The sequence below is a fragment of the Antechinus flavipes genome, chromosome 2 (assembly GCF_016432865.1).
Source record: "Antechinus flavipes isolate AdamAnt ecotype Samford, QLD, Australia chromosome 2, AdamAnt_v2, whole genome shotgun sequence".
Taxonomy (NCBI): Eukaryota; Metazoa; Chordata; class Mammalia; order Dasyuromorphia; family Dasyuridae; genus Antechinus; species Antechinus flavipes.
The window spans coordinates 282,455,829-282,478,774 of record NC_067399.1 but is presented as its reverse complement, the minus strand read 5'-3'; the positions used below and the strand labels follow the sequence as shown (position 1 = coordinate 282,478,774).

The window sequence follows — 22,946 nt, the reverse complement described above, 5'->3', positions numbered from 1 at the left end:
GGCTGTAATTTTACTTCTTTTCCTAAGTTCACATAAATTTCTAACCACTATTTAGTAAAAATCTGAATGGACAAATGGTAAAGATGCATGAAAAGGCCCAATCTGGAATACTCCCAATCAATGTTTGAAAGTTAGTTACAAATAAGTTAGAAGTCTGACAAACATAACCCTTGTGTCAGAGAGTCACTCCTGATATGAAGCATTTGGCTATACCATTAGTTTTTATTTGACTTATTTAACCCTAACCTGAGAAACCTGAGAGTATCTGTACCTGGTACTTTCAAATGGTCTACAACCACAGTTCACTCATCTCATCAATCTGGCTCATCTTTCTCCAACTATATAGAATCTGGGAACATCAATGTATGGAGTTTCCTCAAAATGTTCTTCAGGAGTGAAATATAAGTAATTGTATAAGTAACCAAACTCACAAGGCATCAAGAATAGAATGGGTTTTATTTAGACAAGAAGCAGTGAGGTCCCTTATTCAAATCCACAGTCAAGAAATTTTTCCTTTGCTTTCCAGAGACCTTTTTATAGGAACCTAGATCATCTTCCTGGCTACCTTGACACATACTTAAAGTACGATTTCCTAGGTAGATCATTCCCCAAAAGAGTAAAGATTTCAGGTTTTATTAATGAACTTCTTTTAGTGTGTCAACCCTTACCATAGACCTTTATAGACTTATAATACTGTCCTGGATGGGGCTACAATGATAGAGAAAGTCTAGATTTGTGCTTCCATATGTAAGACCTCTGCTTCACTGTTTCTTATCTTATTATCTGGCAAGCATCCACTGCTATTTTAGTTTATGGCTGTATAATGCTTCTATTTCATGAGCATCCTGTTTCCCTACTGCTTCATTGTAAGGAAGCACCATACCCTGATAGTTAGCTCTCTCTCAAAAATGCTCATCTGTCTGGCTTTTGTGATTTACCACCTATGAATCCTAGTAATTCACTGTTGTATCTCTTCTCACTTGTGTTGTTGCTTCTTGATGTTTGGTCACTTTCCCAAAAGAAAGCCCTTGAGGGAATGGCTCATGGTGGATTATAATGAAACCAAATGCCTCTAGGTTTTTTGATACTTTCTGCTCTTTCACTTGGGTCCCTGTCCAATACAAAGTCCTAGTTTCCTACTCCTAGGTAGGTCAGGATGAATTGATCCAGTGTATCTCTTTCCTTCCTTAGTACCTGGGAGATAGGCTAACAACTTTGTTATCATCTGCCACTTAGTTTTTTTTTTAATTATTCATTCATTTATCCAGTCATCAACAAAATGATGTTCATGCCCTTTCCTTTTAAATCATTTTCTATTTTCTGCTTTGTTCTGTAGCCCCTGAAGAAGACTGTGTAAGTTACTTTAATACTTTTCAGTGCTTAGAGAAAGCACTAGAAACACTAAGGGGAGAGATGAACCCTGTAGGCAACTTGGAAGATTCATTTCCTTGCTGCATATTATTCCCATTTCACAGATGAATAAGCTAAGATAGTTAAAATAACAAATCCACAGCTATCAAATGATGGAAACCAAAATTCTCAAGATTTTTTCAATCTCTTCTGTCCCAACATCTGAAAAAAATAGAGCAATTCTTCATTTTGCTATTGAATTTTGTTGAGTTCTTCAGTGATGCCCAAAGCAAATTGGAAGATTTAAGGAGGAAAAGTGGGCAATTTGAATCATCAAGAATGGCTTGGAATAGTGTTGCCCATAATTTTACATTTTGGTTAGCTTTTAGATGGTCTTATACTTATTTGTAACATGAGGACCAAAGGAAAAAAAATTCCTAATAATTCTCTCTGAAACAGAGAAGCAATAACCAGACTTTATTTGCATTATTTCTTTTTTAAATAGATTTTTAATTTATTTCATTAAATATTTCCCAATTACATGTAAACATTTTTAATAGTCATTACATTTTTTTTGAGTTTGAAATTTCTTTCCTCCAGCCCTTTCCCTACCCATTGAGAAGACAAGCAATATGATATTGATTATATGTAACACATGAAATTTATTTTGAACCTCATACCACCTAGAAGGTCATAGATTTAGACATGCAAGAGATCTATCATCCAGACCCCTCATGTTACAGGGGAGGAAATTGAGATCTAGTTAGGTAAAGTAGTCTATCCAAAATTACCCATGTGATAGATAATATTTGTCTCCAAGTCCTTTGTCTCCAAATATGGCACTCTTTCACTTGTACTATACTCTCTCTGGGAAAGGACATAAGAGGTATTGGGTTATAAAATCCCTGGGGGCAGGGACTGTGTCTCAATCATGTTTCCTTTGTCTCAACTAGTGCCATACCTATAACCAGTCATTTTGGCAACTAGGATATATGGGTAGATAAACAAAAGTAGGTTTACCTGGAGTATGGCAATGAAAGGGAAAGGAAGAAGGGAACTAGCATTTATTAAGCATCTACTGTGTACTAGACACTGTAGTAAGTATTTTACAAATATTATATCATTTAAACATAAGGAAGATATATGGCTGAGACTAACATGAGTTTTCTGAATTGCTAAAGGGGGAAATAGTATGCTCAGTACTAAGTCACTGCTAGGAAGCAGTGCTGGTGGGGGAGGTTAGAGAGAGCAGTGGACAAAAAGCCTGAATCTTTGGGAATACTCCCACTCCATGGAGAAGCATGCCTCAGTTATCTCTAAATCAAGGTCTATCCCCCTTAATCTCAACAGGGATTGAGCAATTCATCCATATGATCATAGAGCCTGTATGGGTAAGTATGGGAAAGCCTTTTCTTGTAGTTTTTGTTGGTTCATTAATCCATAGTAGACACATATGAGTCCATTAGAATATACATTTCCAGTAATATTTTTTTTGGCAGTATAAATTCTGCCCAATATAAATCAACCCAGCGAGTTACTGAGTAATTTTTACTAATGCTAACACATTTTTGAAATTAGTCTTGATTTGTCCATATGCCTTTTGTGGGCATGGAAGGGTAGTCTTAATTGATTTGAAGCAGGAGAATATAGTTACATAAGAGACAATCTCATTTGACACAGAAATCAATTCTATTTTAGTGTCTGAAGGCTGGCTACAAATTTGGAATCTTTGAATCATTTCTTTTCACACACAAAAGAAACATTTATTAACTTGCATAAAAATGAAAAATTATGCTTTCTTATTTTTTTAGGGCTGTTATATAATAAAGAACCAGAATTTTGTGCAAGATAAGGAAATATACTATGGTTTTCCTGGAGGGTAATCATTATATGAGATTCTCTTTCTTTTTTTTTTTTTTCACAGAATCCTTTTTAATTCTTGAATTTTACTTCAGAACTTACAGTAAGAAACAAGTGAAGTTTTTTTCTTTCCCCCATCTTTTTTCAAAATGTAGCAGGGCATATACTATTCCCATTTGACAGTTTGCCTCATAACCTTTCCTGAAATCTCAGCAAAGCTGAAGTATTGCAAACCAGTCTTTCTTTGCTTGAAGTCAGCAAAAACAGAGGGTACCTGAAATCTCTGAAAAACTACATAAAATGTGATCTCACTGTCACAGAACCTGAGTAGGACAAGGTAACCTCAGATTTTCAAGCCTAAAGATTTCTCATGGCAAAACCCTCAATACCTATTGGCTCTGTGGTGAAAAAAAAAAAAAAACAAAAAACAAAAACATAAAAACAGAAATTCCAGCCTCTGCTCTCTTTAATTGCAGAATACAAGGAAGTCTCTCCTCTTTATTGTCTATCCCTGTTAGACTGTAAGCTTCTTGAGGTCAAGTACAGCCTCTGCTTTTTTATTTTTATCTCCAGTGTGTTGCAAAGCATTCGATAAATTTTAAGTGCTAAATAAATACTTTTTAATTAATTCATTCTCTAGAATTTTCCAGAAGTCATCATTTAGATATTTGAAATAAATGGTACCCATACTGCAATGATGTTTGTTATCGTTTACTTCAGAACCATTCTGTTCAGTCTCAGGAAAAATCCAGGCTAAAATGTCCCTAATGTTAACTGCAGAATAAGCAGTTCTTTTTTTTTTTTTTTTAAACATCTTTCTTTTTCTTTCACCAACTTATTTTAACTGACCTAAATTTCCAGCATCAAAGAACTTCTGGATCAAGGAATCCAGAAGTGGGGGAAGGATGCAAAGAGAGGAAATTCTAAGAGCTTTGACTGTTGGTATGTTCCTGCACAGTCCATGGCAAGGTACCAATTTCTTGCCAATTGAAAGACTCATAATAGCTTGCTAATAAATCATAGGTGTCTTTATTGTGTGAGGGAAAGCAGCATCCTTGTAAGTCTTCGGAGAGTATTGCTGTAGAGCACACCCTGATGTCATACTACATTCTCCCCTTTTCATTTTCTTTTCTCTTTCTTGGCACTTGCTTTTAATTTAATTCCCTGCTCTCTACCTATCTACAATTTTATTTGAGTCTGCCTGCCAAGAACTAAAAGCCAGCATTATGATCTGCCTACTCCTTCCATGGTGGATAAATGACAGCTTTAAGAACCGACTGTTGTTTGATGAATTTTGAATTTTTTAAATGTAACAGCTCAGCTTGTCTAACATAGAAAGAATTGTGTCACATATAAGTGTGACACAATTATAAAGGGCAGTTTGAATTGTAGGGATATGTTTAGAAAACTAAGGTCTGGAATATCCCATTCTACTCTCATATCATATTTCTATATATAGATATATGTCTCTATATATTCAATATATATTCCTATTGGTATCTCTCTATAAGAATATATATTAAAAAAGGAATATACACAGTTTTGCAAGAAACTTCCAAAGAAGGATTTTTAAATGATCCAGACAAGCTCCCAAATGGCCCCACCTGTTAGTTATTATTCCTCTTAATCAGGATCTTCAGGGCAGCTGGTTATGCTTCACACATTGTATCTCTCTGCCTCCTGTGATAGAGAGGGGAAGGTGACCATCTATTAAGTGTCTACTTTGTGCCCGGGTACTGGGCTAAACATTTATAAATGTTCTCTCATTTGGTATAAGACAACAAAAGGCTGGACGATTACTTAGGTTTCTGGGATAAGATGAAATTCTCTGAAACATTGACTGGGAAAGAGGCAAAGGAACATTTATTTATTAAGCAGCTACTAGATATTTGGTGGGCAGCTAGTCACTTAACCCTGTTTGCTTTAGTTTCCTCCTCTGTAAAATGAGCTGGAGAAGGAAATGGCAAAACCTCCATTATCTTTGACAGAAAAACCCCAAAAGGGATCATAAGAAGCTGTACACAGTTGAAAACAACTGAACAACAACTACATGTACTAGGCACTATGATAAGTACTTTACAAATATTATCTAATAAGACCAAAGAAAATAAATATGACTTAGGATAGCATAAGGTTTCTAAGTTGCCAAAGGGAAAAGTAGAATACCCATAACTAGGTCATACCAAAGTTAGGCAGTCCTAACAGTTCCAAATTTATTTTCATTATGAGAAGAATCTACAGGGTTGTAGGTCCCTGGGGAAAAATGGTACTCATTGGAGAAGAATTCTATTGATTATCAGTGATTCAAACCCTAATCCCAAGATGATCAAATCTCAAGGATGGACTCTTTGTCCCTTAAAGATAAACAATCTTAAGTCTTATAAAATTGATATTCCTTCTACCACATATAAAGTCCTGATATTCTTTTTGTTTCTGGTGAGGCAATTGAGGTTAAGTGGTTTGCCCAGGATTACACAGCTAGTAAATATTAAATATTCAAGGAAAAATTTGAACTCAGGTCCTCGTGCTTTAGGGCTGATGCTTTATCCACTTCGCCATCTAGCTGCCCTGGAGATTCTTTTAAAACCTATATTTGTGCAGTCCTACATACAAACCATTATTTTTATTTAAGCCTCATTAATTTAATTTAATTTAAGCTCCATTATTTAAGACCCATTAATAAACCCAAAGAGGAATTAGTGGCTATTAGAACCATTTTTCCTCAGTGCCAAAGTAGGTTTTCCCTTCCCCTTTCAGGAGAAAGATTTTTATATCTTTCAGGCAGGGAGGTGGTACAATGGTTAGAGTGTTTAAATTAGACCTTAAATATTTCCTAACTTTTTTTTTTTTTCTTACTAGGTAAACAGAAGCAAAAGAATGGACTTTGAGTAAAATGAGCTGGAGGAGAAAATGACAAACCACCTCTCAAAGCTTTGCCAAGAAAACCCCAAATGGGATCATGAAGAATTTGTCATGATTGAAATGACTAAACAATAGCCTTTCAGGGGTTAGGTGGAAAATCACTGGCACAACTTGGATTTTTTTCACTGAGACTAGTTCCTGAAGGATTAAAGAAAAATGGTTGAGTCATTGACCCTAGGCTAGGTGGTTAATCACTGTTTTGAGATGAAATGTTCACTAACTGGCTTTGTACAAAGCACTATTAAAGAGAAGTCATGAGCTCAGGGCAAATAGTACTTGCCTTTCTATCTCTGGTGGAAAATGCAGAGATTGAGAAAACCTAATTCTTAAGAACAGAAACTTGAGGAAAGATAGAACTTTAATGCCTATTTTAAATATTAATGCCTATTCATAAAAAGTAAGTAGAATTATTATAGGATTTCGGTCTTCCAAGAAGATTTACAGGTCAGTAATTACTATTACCTACCTATACCTGCTTATAAAATTTTAGATACTATAGAGTAAGGCACAGCAAACACACTGGATGACAGATTCAGGCTCCTAAATGATCTTAGCAGTCTAGTTGGATAGTCCAACTCTACAAAAATGAAATTTTAATAGGAATATGTAAAAATCTCATAGTTGACAAAAAAATCCATCATATGATGGCCAATTTGTCTGAAAAAGATTTTGGGGTGTTAGTGAATTGAGATTTCCTTCTATCTACACTGTATATGTTATATGTAAGTATATGTATACATACAAATATATGTGTATATTTATGCATATATATATGTGTATGTAAACACACACATACATACAAAGGCATACTTTGTTTTATTATTTTATTTCACTTTATTGCGCCTCTCAGATATTGTGGAGTTTTTTAAAATAAATTGAAGGTTTATGACAACTATTCCTCTAGCATTTTTTTCCAATAGCTTTGTGTTCACATCATGTCTCTGTGTCACATTTTGGTAATTTTTGACATATTTCAAACTTTATTATTATTACTATTTCTATTATGGTGATCTGTGATTAATGATCTTTGATGTTACTATTGTAATATTACTATTGTAATGTTACATCATTACTAATGTAATGAACTACACCCATAAAATAAAAGTGTGTATTCTGTGTTCTTACTGCTGCACTTATAAGCCATTCCTCTCTCTCCCTTTTCTTGGGCCCACCTATTCCCTGAGACACAACAATATTGAAATTAGACCAATGAATATCCCTACAATGGCCTCTAACTATTGAAATGAAAGAGTCAGTTTATAAGATAATTTATAAGAATTATCATGGGCATCCCAATCTTCAGTAACTACCATTCTGATCAGTCAGTGGTCATCAGCATTGAGATAAAACCTTCCACCAGCTAAAAGATTATAACTCAATGAAGATTTATATGATGGTCAGCATTTTTTTTAGCAATAAAGTATTTTTAAGTTAGGTTTTAGACATAGTATTATTGCATATTTAATAAGCTACAATATGGAATAAACATAGCTTTTATATGTACTGGGAAATGAAAAATTATTGTGACTTGCTTTATTGCAATATTCACTTTATTGTAGTGGTATGTCTATATCTATCTTTCTATTTCTGTATCTGTCTAACTATCCACACATATACATACACACAGAGTTATATGTAGGTTGTCCTGGAGGACAGGAATTATACTTTTACCTTTCTTGGTATCCCCAGTGCTTAGAACTTATAAGGACTTATAAGTGCTTATTGACTGACAATGGCAATTTCAATATGAATTAACAGTTGTGAGAAATAATTTATTAGATCCCTATTAAATTTCAATCAGTATTAGTCAATTTGATATGATTTCATAGCGGTAGTGATTATAAATACTGTATATTAGATCTTGGAGCAATCAGCTGCATATTTTACTTCACTTAATCTTAGGAAGCTAACTAGAGGCCCTTTACTATGTTTTTGTTTTGTTTTTGTTTTTGTGTTTTTTTTGTCATGGTGACCAATCCCAGTGTGGTGGAGGTGACTCATGGATTTATTTTTAAACATCCAGACCATTTTCTCTTGTCCAACATGAGCAGATGACCATCTTATGATCACTTAGGTCATTGATTGTAATAGCTTGTACCATCCCCTCCTATGAGCACCATAGTTTAGGAGGACATTAGGTAGAATCTCAACAGGAGAGGGTGACCAAGATAATGAAAGGACTAGAGATCAAACATTAGTTGAAGAAATAAGGAATGTTTAGTGTGAAGAGAAAAAGATTTAGTTGTAGAATTTTGTCTGCCTTCATCTTTAAGGCAGTGAGGTGGTACAGTGGATAGAGCACCCGGATTGAAATTCAGAATTAGTGAATCACTTAATCTCTGTTTGCTTCAATGTCCACATCTGTAAAATGGAGATAAGTATAGTATATACGTCCCATGGTTGTTATAAGGAAAAATGAGATAATAATTGTGAAGTAGATGAAACAATTGGAGAATTTTTTTTTAGCATAGAATTAGATGCCCAAATTTATTTGTAAAGATGTTATAGTAAGAGAATACTATTCATTATGCATGGAAGATATTTTGAATGACCTCTGGATAACTTGGATTATAACTGACATGAAACTGTATTAGAGAATCCCCACTAATAATGATTTTGAAAACTTAGAACTTTAAAGTAGCAGCATATTGTTAAACTTTCTTTTTTGTTGTTAAATAAAATGTTGACCACATCACAGGGATTAGCAAATAAAGGAACTAGATTTCATGGAGAAGGTAAAACTTGAGTAAGAAAATGAATATTGGCCTAGATTTATATAGAGTAGAAACTTTTATACTGTTATTATTGAAATAATAGTCTAATATGATTTTGAACTATTTTAATATTTTAAAAGTAGAAATTGAGAATATTTCAGTAAAAACCAGGTGAGTAACATTTTGTGCCTTTATTGATTTTAGAAATTAGTGTTCTTACCTACCTAATAGTTATAGGAATCTACTTTTCTCTCTTCTGTAATGGTACTCTCCTTGCTGTTGCAAATAGCATTTATAGAATTTTATTGGTTTTGGTAGTTTGGCATAGTGACAAGACAAGTGAGTCATGAATCAGAAAACTTAGTCCCATTTCTATCATTTACTAGCTATATTACTTTGAGCAAATATAGACCTCTATTTCCTCATTAATAAAACGGAAATAATAATAATAACAATAATAATAATATCTGACCTATTTCAGAGGAATGTTATGAAGAACAAATGTGAAAACATTCTGTATAGCAAAAGGTTATAGAAATATCATGTATTATTCATCATAGGGTTGTACTGATTCTGGTTCACAGGTCCTTCTGAGGATAATTTTGAAGAATTTTCTGCAACATTGATTTGTATTGCCTTCAGTGATTCTAACAGACATCATTATATTTCTCCTGGGGTGGAGATAACTATTTTAAATTGGTTTACACTGGTCAATTGAATGCCTCCCATCTACAAAATCATCCTTCATCTCCCCAGGCCACTATGCTACTGTGCAGTTAGCTATTATTAGTGTCAGTAAAAAACCTTTATTTGTATTACTTTTTTATGTATTCATTATACATTAAAAAGTATACCCCCTGTCTAAATATTATAGAATGGAGGAGACCCTCAGGTACATTTTGAGAACAGAGAGTAACACTATAACTTTAGTCCCTTCCAGAACAGACCAGAAAGATCTTTAGCCTACACAAAAAAAAAAAATAAGAAGCAAATGACAATATTGTTTTATATTTCCTTCCATATATTTATTGATTAAACACAGGGGCTAGCAGACAGACATAAATTAAAGAATTTAATTAGGGAAAATATTTATGCTTAAGTTATAATAAAAGAGTATAATTACAATAGAATAGAAATATTGTAGATTAATAAACATAATAGAAAATATTTTAAAGGAATAGAATTTGGAAGGAACATTTAATGTAAATAAGCTCTATGGAGGCTGGGTGGCATAGCAAATAGAGTTCTGGATTTGAAATCTGGAAGATCTCAGCTTATTCAGATATCATCTATGTAACTCTGAGAAAATCATTTAACCTCTTCAATCTCAGTTTCTTCATCTGTTTTTTCATCTGTTAAGGAAGAGGTTAACTTCATAGCCTCTCTCTGTTTCTTTCTTTGTCTCTATCTTTGCTTCTCAAAATGTTGACATTGTGGGTTTGCCATAGAATCATAGATTTAGAACTAAAAAGAATCATAGAAATCATCTAGCATAACTCTCTCATTTTATTAATGAAAAGGCTGAAGCTTAGACATAGAGGCCCTTAGCCAGGGTTACCTTTAGTGGTATGCTGGAAAATGTGTAACAACCGAGTCTGAATATACAACAGATAAATGTACCCATAATATACTTTTAACTTTAAATTAAATTTAATCAACATTGTATTGAGTCTAGATAATCAACAAAACAATAAATTAAGCCCTGATTTATAGGGCTTGTTGATTTCCAAGATATAAATGACCACATTGAAAGCTCTATAATTGCCTCTGCTGAGAATCAGTTTGAGCTGGCTTCAACATACCCCTGGTTTCATAGGTGGAAGAAATGAAAGCAGGTCATCTGATTCCAAATTTTGTATTTGTTCCTTTATACCTGAAATCCCACTATTAAAGGGGTTCAGTTATTTGGATTTTTAAGACTTTTTAGTTTTCAAGAAACCTCTACTAAAGTGTAAATGTCCCTGATATTGGCTAAAATTTTTTATTTATTTTTAAAAATCATAGATATTTTATCAAATGCTCATGGACAATGTTAAATGGCAATGGGACACACACACACACACACACACACACACACACTCAGGAGGAGGAGGAAGAGAGAGAGGAAACCAAGGAACCAGTGGGATGTGAGGTTGACTGTGACAAAATACCTTCTTTATAATTTTGTCTACTACTACTCAGTAGAAGACACCCAGATTGAAATCATAATTCTTTATTACTCATGTTCTTGCTCTACTGTTTTAAGAAGGCAGATAGCATGTTAATGTATATGATAACTTTTATTTATTTTTCTGTAATATCCAAATGGACCTTAATTTTTGAAACTGCTAAATTTACAGGAAACATGCCAATTTGTAATCAGTAGATATATAGGGATGTATACATGCCTAAATACATAAAATTAATAAGTTGAATCATTGCCTATGACTCAGAACTTAAAATAGATTCCAATGATATTGAGTGATATGCTTATAAATAAGAAATACCCAGTAAAGCATAGATTGTTGTAGTTGCTCAGTTACTTGTAGACTGCCTGACTATTCATGATCCCATTTTGGGTTTTCTTGGCAATGATACTGGAATGATTTACCATTTCCTTTTCCAGATCATCTTATAGATGAAGAAACTGAGGCAAACAGGATTAAATGACTTGCTTGTGGTGCCAGCAGCTAGTAAGTGTCTGAAGCCAGATTTGAACTCAGGAATATGAGTTTTCTTATGTCCAGCCTAGCACTCTATTCACTGTGCCACCTTGCTGCCCAGAGCATAAATGAATGCTACAATATTATGTGTTATATAGAGACTCAACCATTTTCCCAATCCTCTTTAGGCTGGCAAGTTAGATCCTCAGGGCAAAGTTATTTCTTCCCTCTCAAAGTCCTAGGGTTAACCTAAAGTTACTGTTCACTATCTATGGTTATTATCATTCACCCATTTACTGTCTCCTCACTGGCTATTATTCAGCCAGTGATTACTGTCCCAATATAATTTTGACTAGTTTATCCTCACAGTCAGTTTATCAATTAACATCAATTAGTTTTTACAAAGAAATATTTATTGAGATGATATAGTAAAAAACTGAAGTATAAAAATGTTTGAGACTGGAAGCCCTAATCAATTTAACTGTCTTAGTCCTGGTGAGTGTGGACCTAGACTTAAAGTGATAATTACCAACTATTCTACCCCAAAAAGTTCACTTCTAGATGTAGAAAAGTTGATGTACAAATCACTGTCCAACTTTCAGGACCATCTAACTTCTCTACAAGATGGATTAAATGCTTGGCCAGCTCCTCACTGGGCTCCGCTGTTGTAACTACCATAACAATCTGCTGTGGATTCTAGTTATGGATCCTCTTGTGACTGTCCCAAACTTTTGAAACTCACAAGCTTATAATGTGATCCATTCTAGCTCTGATATTCTTTTACCTGTGATCAGAAGAGAATCTACCACAGGGACAGAAAAAAAAAAAAAAAAAACAGAGCCATGCATTGTTGCCATATTGATGGTTTGCATAGAGAGGTGAAGCAGCTGCCACTACTTCTTTTCCTACCAGGAAGTTTTTTACTTGAAAGTTTCCAGGGAAGGGAAAGAGCTTTTGTCATGCCTTTTGTATTCATTCTCTGTTCATCACCTCTTGGGTAAGTTGAGAGGAAACAAGATACCTGCACAAGTTCCCCTTCTATTATATGTTTCAAAAAGCTGTATTACCAATCCTTGGGGGAGAGCATATTGCTCTTGTTCTAAGGACTGGGCTTAAATTGTCAGTCTGTCCCTTACAGTTTCAAATGACATTTTTATTTTGGCATGAAGCAGACAGAAATCTAAGTATTTTCCTTCTTCTGAGTCTCACTTGATTTTGGTGAGTCTCTGGTAATTTCATTTCTCAATCTCTCTCTCTCTCTCTCTCTCTCTCTCTCTCTCTCACACACACACACACACACACACACACACAGAATCCCAGTGCCATATGCTGAGCTCTGAGAGACAAAGATGGAAACAAAGATGCCAGTATCCTCCAAAAACTTACATTCCAGAAGGAGTATAGCACAGAATAATATATAATAGATATATATTATCTATTAGACTGGTAATAGAAAGTGAATTGAGGAGGGTGAAAGCAGTAGATGGTGATGGGGGTGATGGGATAAGGCTTCAGGAAGCATCTTGGGGCAATTCATTCCACTTCTGTCCAGCTCTAGTTCTTAGGAAGTTTCTCCTGGTATCAAGACAAGATTAATCTCTGCAATGTAAACCAGTTGCAGAACCAAAAGTTCTGCACTCTGGGGGTAAGTAAAACAAGTCTATACTTTCTTGTACCTTGAAGCCCTTCAAAAACTTTAGAACAGATGTCATGTCCTCCCAAATCTCTTCTCTGCGATAAACATCCTCCTTTCCCTCAAGGAATTCTTGTGACATGGATTCCGGGCAAGGTCTTTTACCTTCTCTGGATGTTTTCCACTATCAGTGCCTTGTTTAAACTGTAGATCCCAGAAACTAACATAATACCTGTACAAACAGATCTATTGTCAGTTGGAATTGTCTCCCTCTTCCTCCTCCTCCTCCTCCTCCCTTCTCTTCTTCTTTCTTTCCTTCTTCCTTCTTCCTTTTTCCTTCTCCTTCTCTTCTCCTCCTCTTTCTTTTCCTCCTCCTCCTCCTCCTTCTCCTCCTCCTTCTCTTCCTCCTTTTTCTTTTTCTCTTCCTTTTTTTTCTTCTCCCAAGCATTTAGCAGGTGCTTATGAAATATTTACTGCTCCACTGAAATAAGGTCAGAGAAAGGCATGGTGGAGTGGGATTGTAACTTTCTTCTTCCTTTAAAATAAAAAAAAATTCTCTCAATGTAGCTTAAGATAGCATGACAGTGAGAGGTGGGAGTTTGGAGCTGGGCTAGGCCAACATAACTTATCTACATTGGATGGGCAGGAATTGAGAAGATGGTGGTGGTGTAGTGAATAGAATCAGCCTTGGAGTCAGGAGGATTTGAGTTCTAATGTGATCTCAGATACTTATTAACTGTGTATCCTATGTAAATCATTTAATCCCGAATGATTTTCTTCCTCTCCCCCCAACTCAAAAAAAGAATGGTAGATGGTAAAATAACAGGTAGAAAAGATATGTCATGGATGATAAATATATTTTAATAGGTAATCACTGGTAATAAATTAGTCTTTGGTGCCATCATATCATCAAATGGTTAGGACAAAGTCCAAAGTAAATACTAAATTAGAAGAAAAGATTATAATCTGTGACTTTTACCAAAATGCCGAACTCAAGCAGACTAGGTTCAATCTTGGAAAGTACTTAGTAATTAAATAATCTCTACAGTTTATTTTTGGTATAGAGAACTTTGGCATTCCTTCCTTTCCTTCCCTGCGGCCTACCAAAATCCTATAGATTATAACTCTTGCTTAAACCAGTATAATAATTGAAGTCAAACAAAAAATTGTATCATGACTTGTATCATGCCTAAGGCATTTCAAATTTCAAAGTTGCTTCTCTGACTTTAATTTTCACTTCCAAACCATCCAACACAATTGCCAGATTAATTTTTCTAAAGCACAATCATAACCATATTCTCTAATTTAAGAGCATTTGTGCTTTCTAATTGTTGGCTAACAAGGCCCAAACTTCTCACCTGTAATTTAAGGCCTGTATGATCTGGTCTACTCTCCCCTTCTAGATTTATCTTCTCTTCAGGTACTGTTTGCTTGAACCAAACTGGATGGATAAATATTTCCTGGATGTGCCTTCAGTTTACCTTCCTCTTAACCCTCTCATGATACTCCCTTTGTCTAGAATGTCATCTCCAAGATATCTTATGAGGGATTGTGACCCTAGCTAATTAGATTTTAAAACTTGCAGCTAGTGTCAGCAATGTAATTCTTTTTGTATTTCAGTTGAATTGTCAAAAATAATTATTTCTTTGATTTTACCTATTTTGCCTTTTACCTAATGTTTAATGTTTATGCTAGGGTCCTTCATGGAATGCAGAGTAGTAGTAGAATGCAGAGTACTGAATCTGAAGTCAGAAGTGGTATTTGAATCCTAGGATTGTTAGTTATTTATTTTGTGGTCTTTGATAAGTTACTTAATAAAGGCTTAGTTTTGGGGCATTGGTTTTCCCACCTGAAAAATGAGGATATTATATTAGATGATTGCTCATTCTTCAGTTCTAAATCTGCAACACAAATATTCAAAACAGACTGAGCAAAGTTGTTCTTACATTGTGGGAGGACTCCTGTGCTGCTGTTAATGGTGGTATTCAGGCCACTACAGTGAAAATAATACATACAATGGCCCACAGGCCAAATCTGGCTTGCCTTCTTTTTTTGTATGACACACAATCTAAGAATGTAATTTTGTATTTAAAAATGTAAAAACCATTGTACAGATCATAAGCTGTACAAAATTGGCAGAAGTCCAGATTTGGCTCATAGGTCACAGTCAGCTCTTATCTCAGATTTAGATTTCATCAAAAAACAACAAAGTAAAACCAGACCAAAAATATTCAATCTATTTCTATCTTCTGATATTCTTTCCATGTTTTGGCTCTCATTAAGATCTGGCTCTGTCTCCCTCCTTTCACCTCCTTGTACCTACCAATTTCTTAGTCCATTACATTGCATTCTTGGCTTTCCTTTGCATTTAATTTTCTTCTTAAGTAAAAAAGCTCAAATAAGAAATCCTTTCCCCCCTCTTCTCTGTCATTTTTCAGTGGAACTCTTCTAAAACTTCTCAAGCTCCCCTATAGGATTCCTTCTTCCAGGAGTGGTACCCGTTCCCAGGGCACCCCAAATGAAAGACCCACTTGATGCCGTCATGATGAAAATATATTAGAATCTGAACCAATCAGATAATGGTGGATTATGGTGTCCCAGAATACAAGCAAAGAATTCTGTACTGACTCTGGGCTGATTGTCCTGAGTGTCTCCTATGAGCTGCACAAGAAACTATTATGAGTAGTTGAGAGGTATTATCTCACACTGGAACGGAGGCTGGAGATGACTGGAGTTTGTGCCAGCCAAATGGCCCTGACCCTGCTGGGAGGACCTAACAGACTGAATCCCAAGAATGTCCACCAAAGGCCCACAGTAGCCCTACTTTGTGGTCCCCATGTGAAGGGGACACAGGGTATAAGTTGTGGGCCACAACACCTTGCCAACCACGATGTGCATGTTATCCTCTTCCTGCCTAACTTTGTCAAGATGTTAGAGTCTATCAGCAATGAACTGTCACTTTCAAGCAAGACACAGGACCAGCAGGTGTCCAATCTCAAAGGTATTTCAGCAACCCTTGATATCCAGAGATGTTCAAAGTTCAGTCCACATGGGAAGGCAGGCTCTCATGTTCTAACAAGAGAATGCTTGCCCCTGTACAGAAGAGTGTCTGCAGGGCCTGGGGTGAGGGGTACGTCAAAGGTGGCTGTCCTTCCTCTCAAGGTCAGCACATCCCTGACATCTGGGAAGATCTCCTCATCAGCCCCGTGGACCTGGTGATCAATTGCCTGGGTTGTCATGAGAACGCCTTCCTCCGCTACCAGCCCTGGTACAAAGTGGCTGTGGACTGGGCCAATCAGAACTGGGCTCCCGTCTTCAGCATTGACCCGCCCATGGGCGAGGCTGAACTGGGCATCGATGCCAAGTGGTCCCTGGCCCTGGCCCTGCCCCTGCTCCTTGGTGAGCATGCGGGACGCATTTACCTGTGTGACATTGGCATTCCTCAGCAGGTGTTTCAGGAGGTGAGCATCAACTGCTGCTCACCCTTTGGCTGCAAATTTGGAATCCCTAAGGCTGACGTGTGACTTAAGAGACTGCCTTAAGGATGGGAAGCTCCCCACCCCCCAAAAAAATCCTTCTTCCACACTCTTAGTTGAAGTCCTTGTTTCATATTTTACCTAATAGTGACTATTTACCCAGGCTTTCTCCTCTTATTTCACAGACCTTTGACAGTAACTTAACTAGTTCTTTCTTTACTCCAGTCTCTCATGAAGAGGTAGCCCTTCTCTTTATTAATACCAACCTTTCTACCTATACTCTTATTCTCATTCTCTTGTATTTTCTCTAGAAGATTATTTTCACCATCATTTTACTTTTCTTCAGTCTTTCACATATCTCTATCTACTGATCATTTTTCTGCTGCCCACAAGCATGCCAGTATTTCTCCCATCTTAAAAAACAAACAAAAAGCAACCCACATTAAGAGTTGACAATTCCTGCTTCCTATTGTATATTTCTCCTTCCTTTCTCAGCCAAACTTTTGGGGAAAAAAACCTTTGAGAAAGCTATCTATATACTTCTATATTCTCTTATCTCATTCTCTTCTAAGCCCTCTACAATCCAAGACCTCATCACTATTATCTTTTTTCTCTCTCTGTGACTCTTAATTGCCAAGTCCAATGGCCTCTTCTAAGTTTTCATTTTGTTTGAGTTCTTTCTAGCATGTGAATTGAATACCATTCTTGAATACATACATTTTGTGTCTCTGCCTCTGTCTGTCTGTTTCTCTCCTCTCCCCTCCTGTCTCTCCTTGGTTGTGTGACCATTCCTTGTTAGTCTCCTTTTTTGGTTCATCATCCATTCATCATCCATTCCACCCACATTGTGACTTCCAAGGTTTTTTCCTGGATTGTCTTCTTTTCTCTACATTTTCTCTCTTGGTTTCATTAGCCCCCATCTATGAGATGACTTCCAGTGCTATATATTCAGTTCTCTCTTGAACTCTAATCCTATAACACTTAACTACTTAAGTGAAATGGCTTGTTTGGAAGTGATCTCAAACTTAGTATTTTAGGACAGATCTCATCTTTTCTCTCAAATCTACTCTTTTCTATTATGTCAAGCATAGCATCTATTCTTCCAGTTACTCAGATTTACTTGATGTAACCTTCACTCTCATTCACTGTATATATGAAATATATATGAAATCAGTTGTCATCTTCAGTTGCTTTATTTCTTTCCAGATTGCATCCTGAATTTTCTCTATTATATCCTAGAAACTTCATCTGCAAGTTCACTTTAACCCTGATTCACAGACTGGAAATAGCCTCTGCCCAGTAGCTCCTCTCTTGTAGTGGACAGTCTTCCTAGAATCTTCATGTAAAAAGGATTCTCAAACCATTTACTTCTTTCTCCTCCAGAATATTTTCAATATATTTCTCTTCTATGCCCCTAAACCTGTGACCTTAATCTCTCTTCCCTCTTTTCTTACCCTTTTTAGCTTCCCTTTGTGTTGCTTTTCCTTATTAGAAAGTAAACTTCTTGAAGACAAGGATTATCTGCTTGTATTTGTATTTTCAGGACTTAGCACAGCATCTAGCATATAATAGGGGTTTAATAAAGCCTTGTTGATTGAAGGACTGACATATTTTGTTATTTCTATAGTCAGAACATCTCTCAGGTATCTCTCATTCTCTTCACTCACATAACCCAGTTCAGGACCTTATCACCTTTCAACTAGAGTATTGGTATAGTCTCCTAATTGGTCTTCTAGTCTCTATTTACCAGCTCCAATTCATTGTCCACTTAGCCACAAAGTAAGGTCTAAAGGACCTCCTATAGGAGATCTGATCATATCATCTTATTTAATAAGTTCCAACAGTTGTCTATTATTTCTAAGCGCTTTTTTTTTTGCATTTAAAATTCTTCCCATTTTTAGCATACTACCTTCTTTAGTTTTCCAGTCTGAAGTTTTATTGATATGCTGTTTTTACTTTATGCTGATATTTACAAGGATGCTGATATTACTTTACACTTACAGATTACACCCATTCCTTGAATTATCTCTTGCAACAAAATAAAACAATTAAATAAAATTAATATAAACCCTATTTCAAGACCCATTGCTATGAGACACTCTCATTACTGGTGGAGATGATCTTCTGAGAGGCAGAGTGAAGTTGGTGAGAAGTGAGAGCTTCAGTTCTTGGCCAGTCACTGCTTTGGCACTTATCAGGGACGGTATCTCTATGTGAATCCCACTTTGAGACTCTCCCAGTGATAGTATTCTTCCAGCACAGCACATCAAGTCAGCTTCCAGATTCAAGAGAAGAGATGGAAGAAGCCAACTTCCTTCACATTGCTGAAGGAAAAGCCTCTGGGAAGACATGAGAAGAGAGGCAGTCTTTATCATATCCTTATTACTAGCTTGAGACTTTAGATACTTAGGTGAATTTACCCTTGGGTGAGATCTAGGACATGCTTTAGATTGGACTGATGGGAGAGTTCCTTCATTTTGTACTGTCTCATATATATTTTCATATGAACATCTTCTCTGTTTTCTGTTTTGCTATGGATGGGATAAATAATTTTCTTTGCTATTTTTTATTATTCATTGTAGAATCAGTATTAAGTGTGAAAGGTGTTGTGCCTTGGAAATAAAGTTTGGGGCCTTTCCTTAACACCTTAAAATAACAAAGTGATCAAAAGTTAGATGGAACCAAATTATATTCCCTAGATGAACAATATTTAAGGAAGCAAATAGATATATTTCTAGTATCATATCTCCCTCTCTCTGAAGAGAGCAGAGTAGCTTCTGGTCCCAACCTTCTGCTTTCCCTCCTGATAGGAAATGAAAGTCTTCTTGGAGAAGGGTGAAGAGAAAGAAGCTAGAAATGTTTTTACTGTTTTTTACTGAGCCACACACAAGTAAAATGCCCTCACCACACATGGGCCTCACTGACTATATGGTGTCCTCTCTATCACCTCTTTCCTAAAAACAATAGTGCTTTCATCAGTTGTATTTCACATTTGCAGCACCCCCCACCTTTTTAAAAAAAAAAAAGTAAGTAGGTTCTGCAAACATATGTTGTATCTAGGATATACTGCAACATATCTAACATATATAGGACTGCTTGCCATCTAGGGGAGGGGGTGGAGGGAGGGAGGGGAAAAATCGGAACAGAAGCGAGTGCAAGGGATAATGTTGTAAAAAATTACCCTGGCATGGATTCTGTCAATATAAAGTTATTATTAAATAAAATAAAATATTTTTTAAAAAAAAGAAGTAGTAATAGATTTTCGGTTTCACATGCAGTCTTCTCTGATCTTTATAAATACATGGAAATACTCATTTGTTGGTGAATATCACGTTCAGAATAACAAAAAACTATTCCCCCTTCCTCCCCCCATTTGTCATTCTTTCATTAAGATTAAAATGGCCTATTCCCCTGCTATTCAATTATTTATTGACTTATTTATCAATTATTTAAAGTAAGTATTAGTTTAATAACGTAGTTAATTATTTAATGTATTTAGAGCCCCTTAGTTCATGCTTTTTAGCTCCACATTTCCACGGGGTGGCTCGCGCTGTCGTGAACACAAATGATTGGCATCTGCAGTCTTGTGGACTAGGGTTCGGGGCCACCGTTTTTTAGACCTACACCCCGCAGAACGAAAGTCATCAGTATCCAGATCAAGGGGAAACAATCCCACTTGAAGGCAAGAGCAAGAGCCCCAGCTCCTGGGTTCTGCAAAAACCGCGGAGCTTGTAGGCCATTGGGCGGCTGTTCCACCAGAAGCACCGCCTTCTCCTCGGTCTCCAGGGCGGGGACGCCAAGCGTTGCTACGTGACGTCATCACAACGCGCCAAAGGCCGTGGTCACCTCCACGCTTGCAGGAGCGCGGGCCGGATGGACTGAAGGCCATGAGGGCCTGGCCGAGGTTTCTGCTGCCGCTGTTCCCCCGAGCCTCTCCCTGGGGCTCTGTCCGCCGCTCTGCGTGGCCGATGAGCGGCCGGGCCTCGCCTTGGCGGCCGCGGGTCAGTAGAAGCAATGTGGGGAAAAGGGCGAGCTGGGCGACTAGACACTTTCAGTTTTGTCTTTTACTTTCCCAGAAGTCACATAGTTCAAACTTGTTCATCAGTCGTGTCAGACTCTACGGCCCCATTTGGGGTTTTCTTGGCAAAGACGGTGGCGTGGTTTCTTTTTCCAACCCATTTTACAGATGAGAAAACTGAAGCAGACACACAGCTAGTCAGTGTCAGATTGGAACTCCGGAGGATGAGTCTTCTTGACTCCGGGACCTGCGCTGTATCCACTTTGCCACCTCGCTGCCTCCCTGCCGGACCCCCTTGCATTTCTTCCAAGCTACCGCCGGCTTTTTGTCAGTGAGGAAACTGACCAGAAGATAAAAGTGACTTGAGGCTGCTAAGTAACACAATGGATACAGTGAAGGACTTGGAGTCCGGTAGACCTGACTTCACATTTGGCCTTAGCCCTTCCCTTATTGTGTTGGGCAAGTCACTTCACTCAGGCCCGTCTCCTCCTTTGTAAAATGGAGTTAATAATAGCACCTGCGTTTGCAAACCCTTAAGTGCCATATAAATGCTAGCTGTCTTAAGTGACAGAATCAGGAGTTGAACCCATGGCTTCTCCCTCCAACTTGACTTTGCCTTTCCCAGTCCTTAGGGCTGGGCGGAGCGGGGAGTGGGGGGGAGGGAGGGTGTTTTCCTCCTCCACCATCCTTGCCTCATTCCTCACACCCGAGGCACAAATTTGAACACAGGCTATGGAGTTGTCAGGGTTAACTTCTTTTCTAGGCATCTCTCTCCCACTCAGCTGGGACATGCTAGGAGGCAGAGTAGGTGGTCACAGACCATGCAGTTAGAATGGAGTCTATATAGTAAGTGAACCTTAGCACTATTCCAAGGAGTTTAAAGAATAAACAACAAACTAGATGAGTTAACAGTATTTGGAAGGTTTTTTCCTATACTTTTCACAGAACTAGCTTTTGAAAGGACCTCAGAAATCTCCTAGTCCTTCCTCTTTATTTTAGAGACCAGGATGCTGAGATTCACTGATGTCAAGAAACTTGGTTTAAGTTTGTATAATAGTCACTTGGGGGAGTTGAAACTAGGCCTCCTAACTCCAGAACAAGCATTCTTTTCGTTGTGTCATAGCTTCCTTCTTCCCTCTTTTACTCACACTATCCAGGGTGGCCAACAAGTCTTACAAATTAAATAATTAATGCTTAAAGTAAAGCTGTAGTAGGAAAGCTTTAATAGTACAAGTTTTATGCTTTAATAGCTTAAAACTGACACATTGGATGTGCTTCATATTTTATGTCTCATTATTATCCATTTTGAGAAATTTCAAGTCATTTACCAATTTTCACTTTAGATGTTAAGTGTGTAATTGATCACAAACTGAGGCAGTTGCTATGAGCAAGACTGAACGGGGGAAAAATGTTTTTAATGATTGGCTATCAATAATTTTAACCTAATTTTATTTTTTGCTTTCTGAACATTTTAAATAGTTGCTATAGGTGAGCATGTTGATGAATTTATCATAAATGTATTATGTATTTTTTTTAAAGTCATCTGGCGCTGACAGTGATGCCTTAAAAGACAGAAGAGCACAGATCATGGCTCGAGGACTTCCTAAGCAAAAACCTATAGAAGGTGTGAAACAAGTCATAGTAGTGGCTTCTGGAAAGGGGGGCGTTGGAAAATCTACTACAGCAGGTATGTTAAAATTGTACATGAAATCTTATTCTGATTCAAAAACATGTTAAATCTGGTATTTTCCTGGTATTTACTATCAAAATGATTATCATATATTAATATTTATTGGGTCAACATAGAGCAAGCATTAATCTTGAAAACATGATGTAAACATTTCAATACACTTAAATATATTAAACACCAACTGTGAATAAGACTCATGTTAGGAGATGAGAAATGACATACATAATTCTTAGTTGAAGTGGGCTTAAAATCTGTTAAAAAGGGAGTATGAGCAATATAATACAAGAGAGAATGTGATAGTAGCAGAGGAGAGATCCAGAAAAAGCAATCAATCAGATTTAAAAAGAACACTTTCAGCTGGCTAGGAATCAGGGGAGGGGGTGCCACTTGAATCTAGCCTTAAGGGCAGAGAGAGATTTTGATGAAGAAAAAGTGATTTCAGGCACTTAGAATTGCTGCACAAATACATATAGATGAGAATGACATGTTGAATTGGGAAACCAGTTACTAGTTTATTTTATCAAGAATATAGCATCTTGATGAGGCAGATAGGTGCCATAAGGGATAGAGCATTGGATTTAGAATCAGGAAGACTTGAGTTTGAATTGTACCCCAAATATGTGTTAGTTGTGTATCTACAG

At 36.7% G+C, this 22,946-nt stretch overlaps 1 protein-coding gene and 1 pseudogene across 2 annotated transcripts in view; both read left to right on the top strand.

Moving 5' to 3' along the window:
• The first annotated feature begins 9,721 nt into the window (after window positions 1-9,721).
• On the top strand, window positions 9,722-16,645 carry LOC127546643 (enhancer of mRNA-decapping protein 3-like; annotated as a pseudogene).
• A 3,793-nt stretch (window positions 16,646-20,438) lies between these two features.
• Window positions 20,439-22,946, top strand: part of NUBPL (NUBP iron-sulfur cluster assembly factor, mitochondrial) — a 320,313-nt gene continuing 317,805 nt past the window's right edge. For both annotated transcript variants that reach the window (XM_051977282.1, XM_051977281.1), the window contains exons 1-2: window positions 20,439-20,598; window positions 22,155-22,302. In XM_051977282.1, coding sequence (XP_051833242.1) covers window positions 20,485-20,598; window positions 22,155-22,302 — 262 coding nt within the window. In that variant the 5' untranslated portion in view covers window positions 20,439-20,484. The remainder of the gene's footprint in view (window positions 20,599-22,154; window positions 22,303-22,946) is intronic.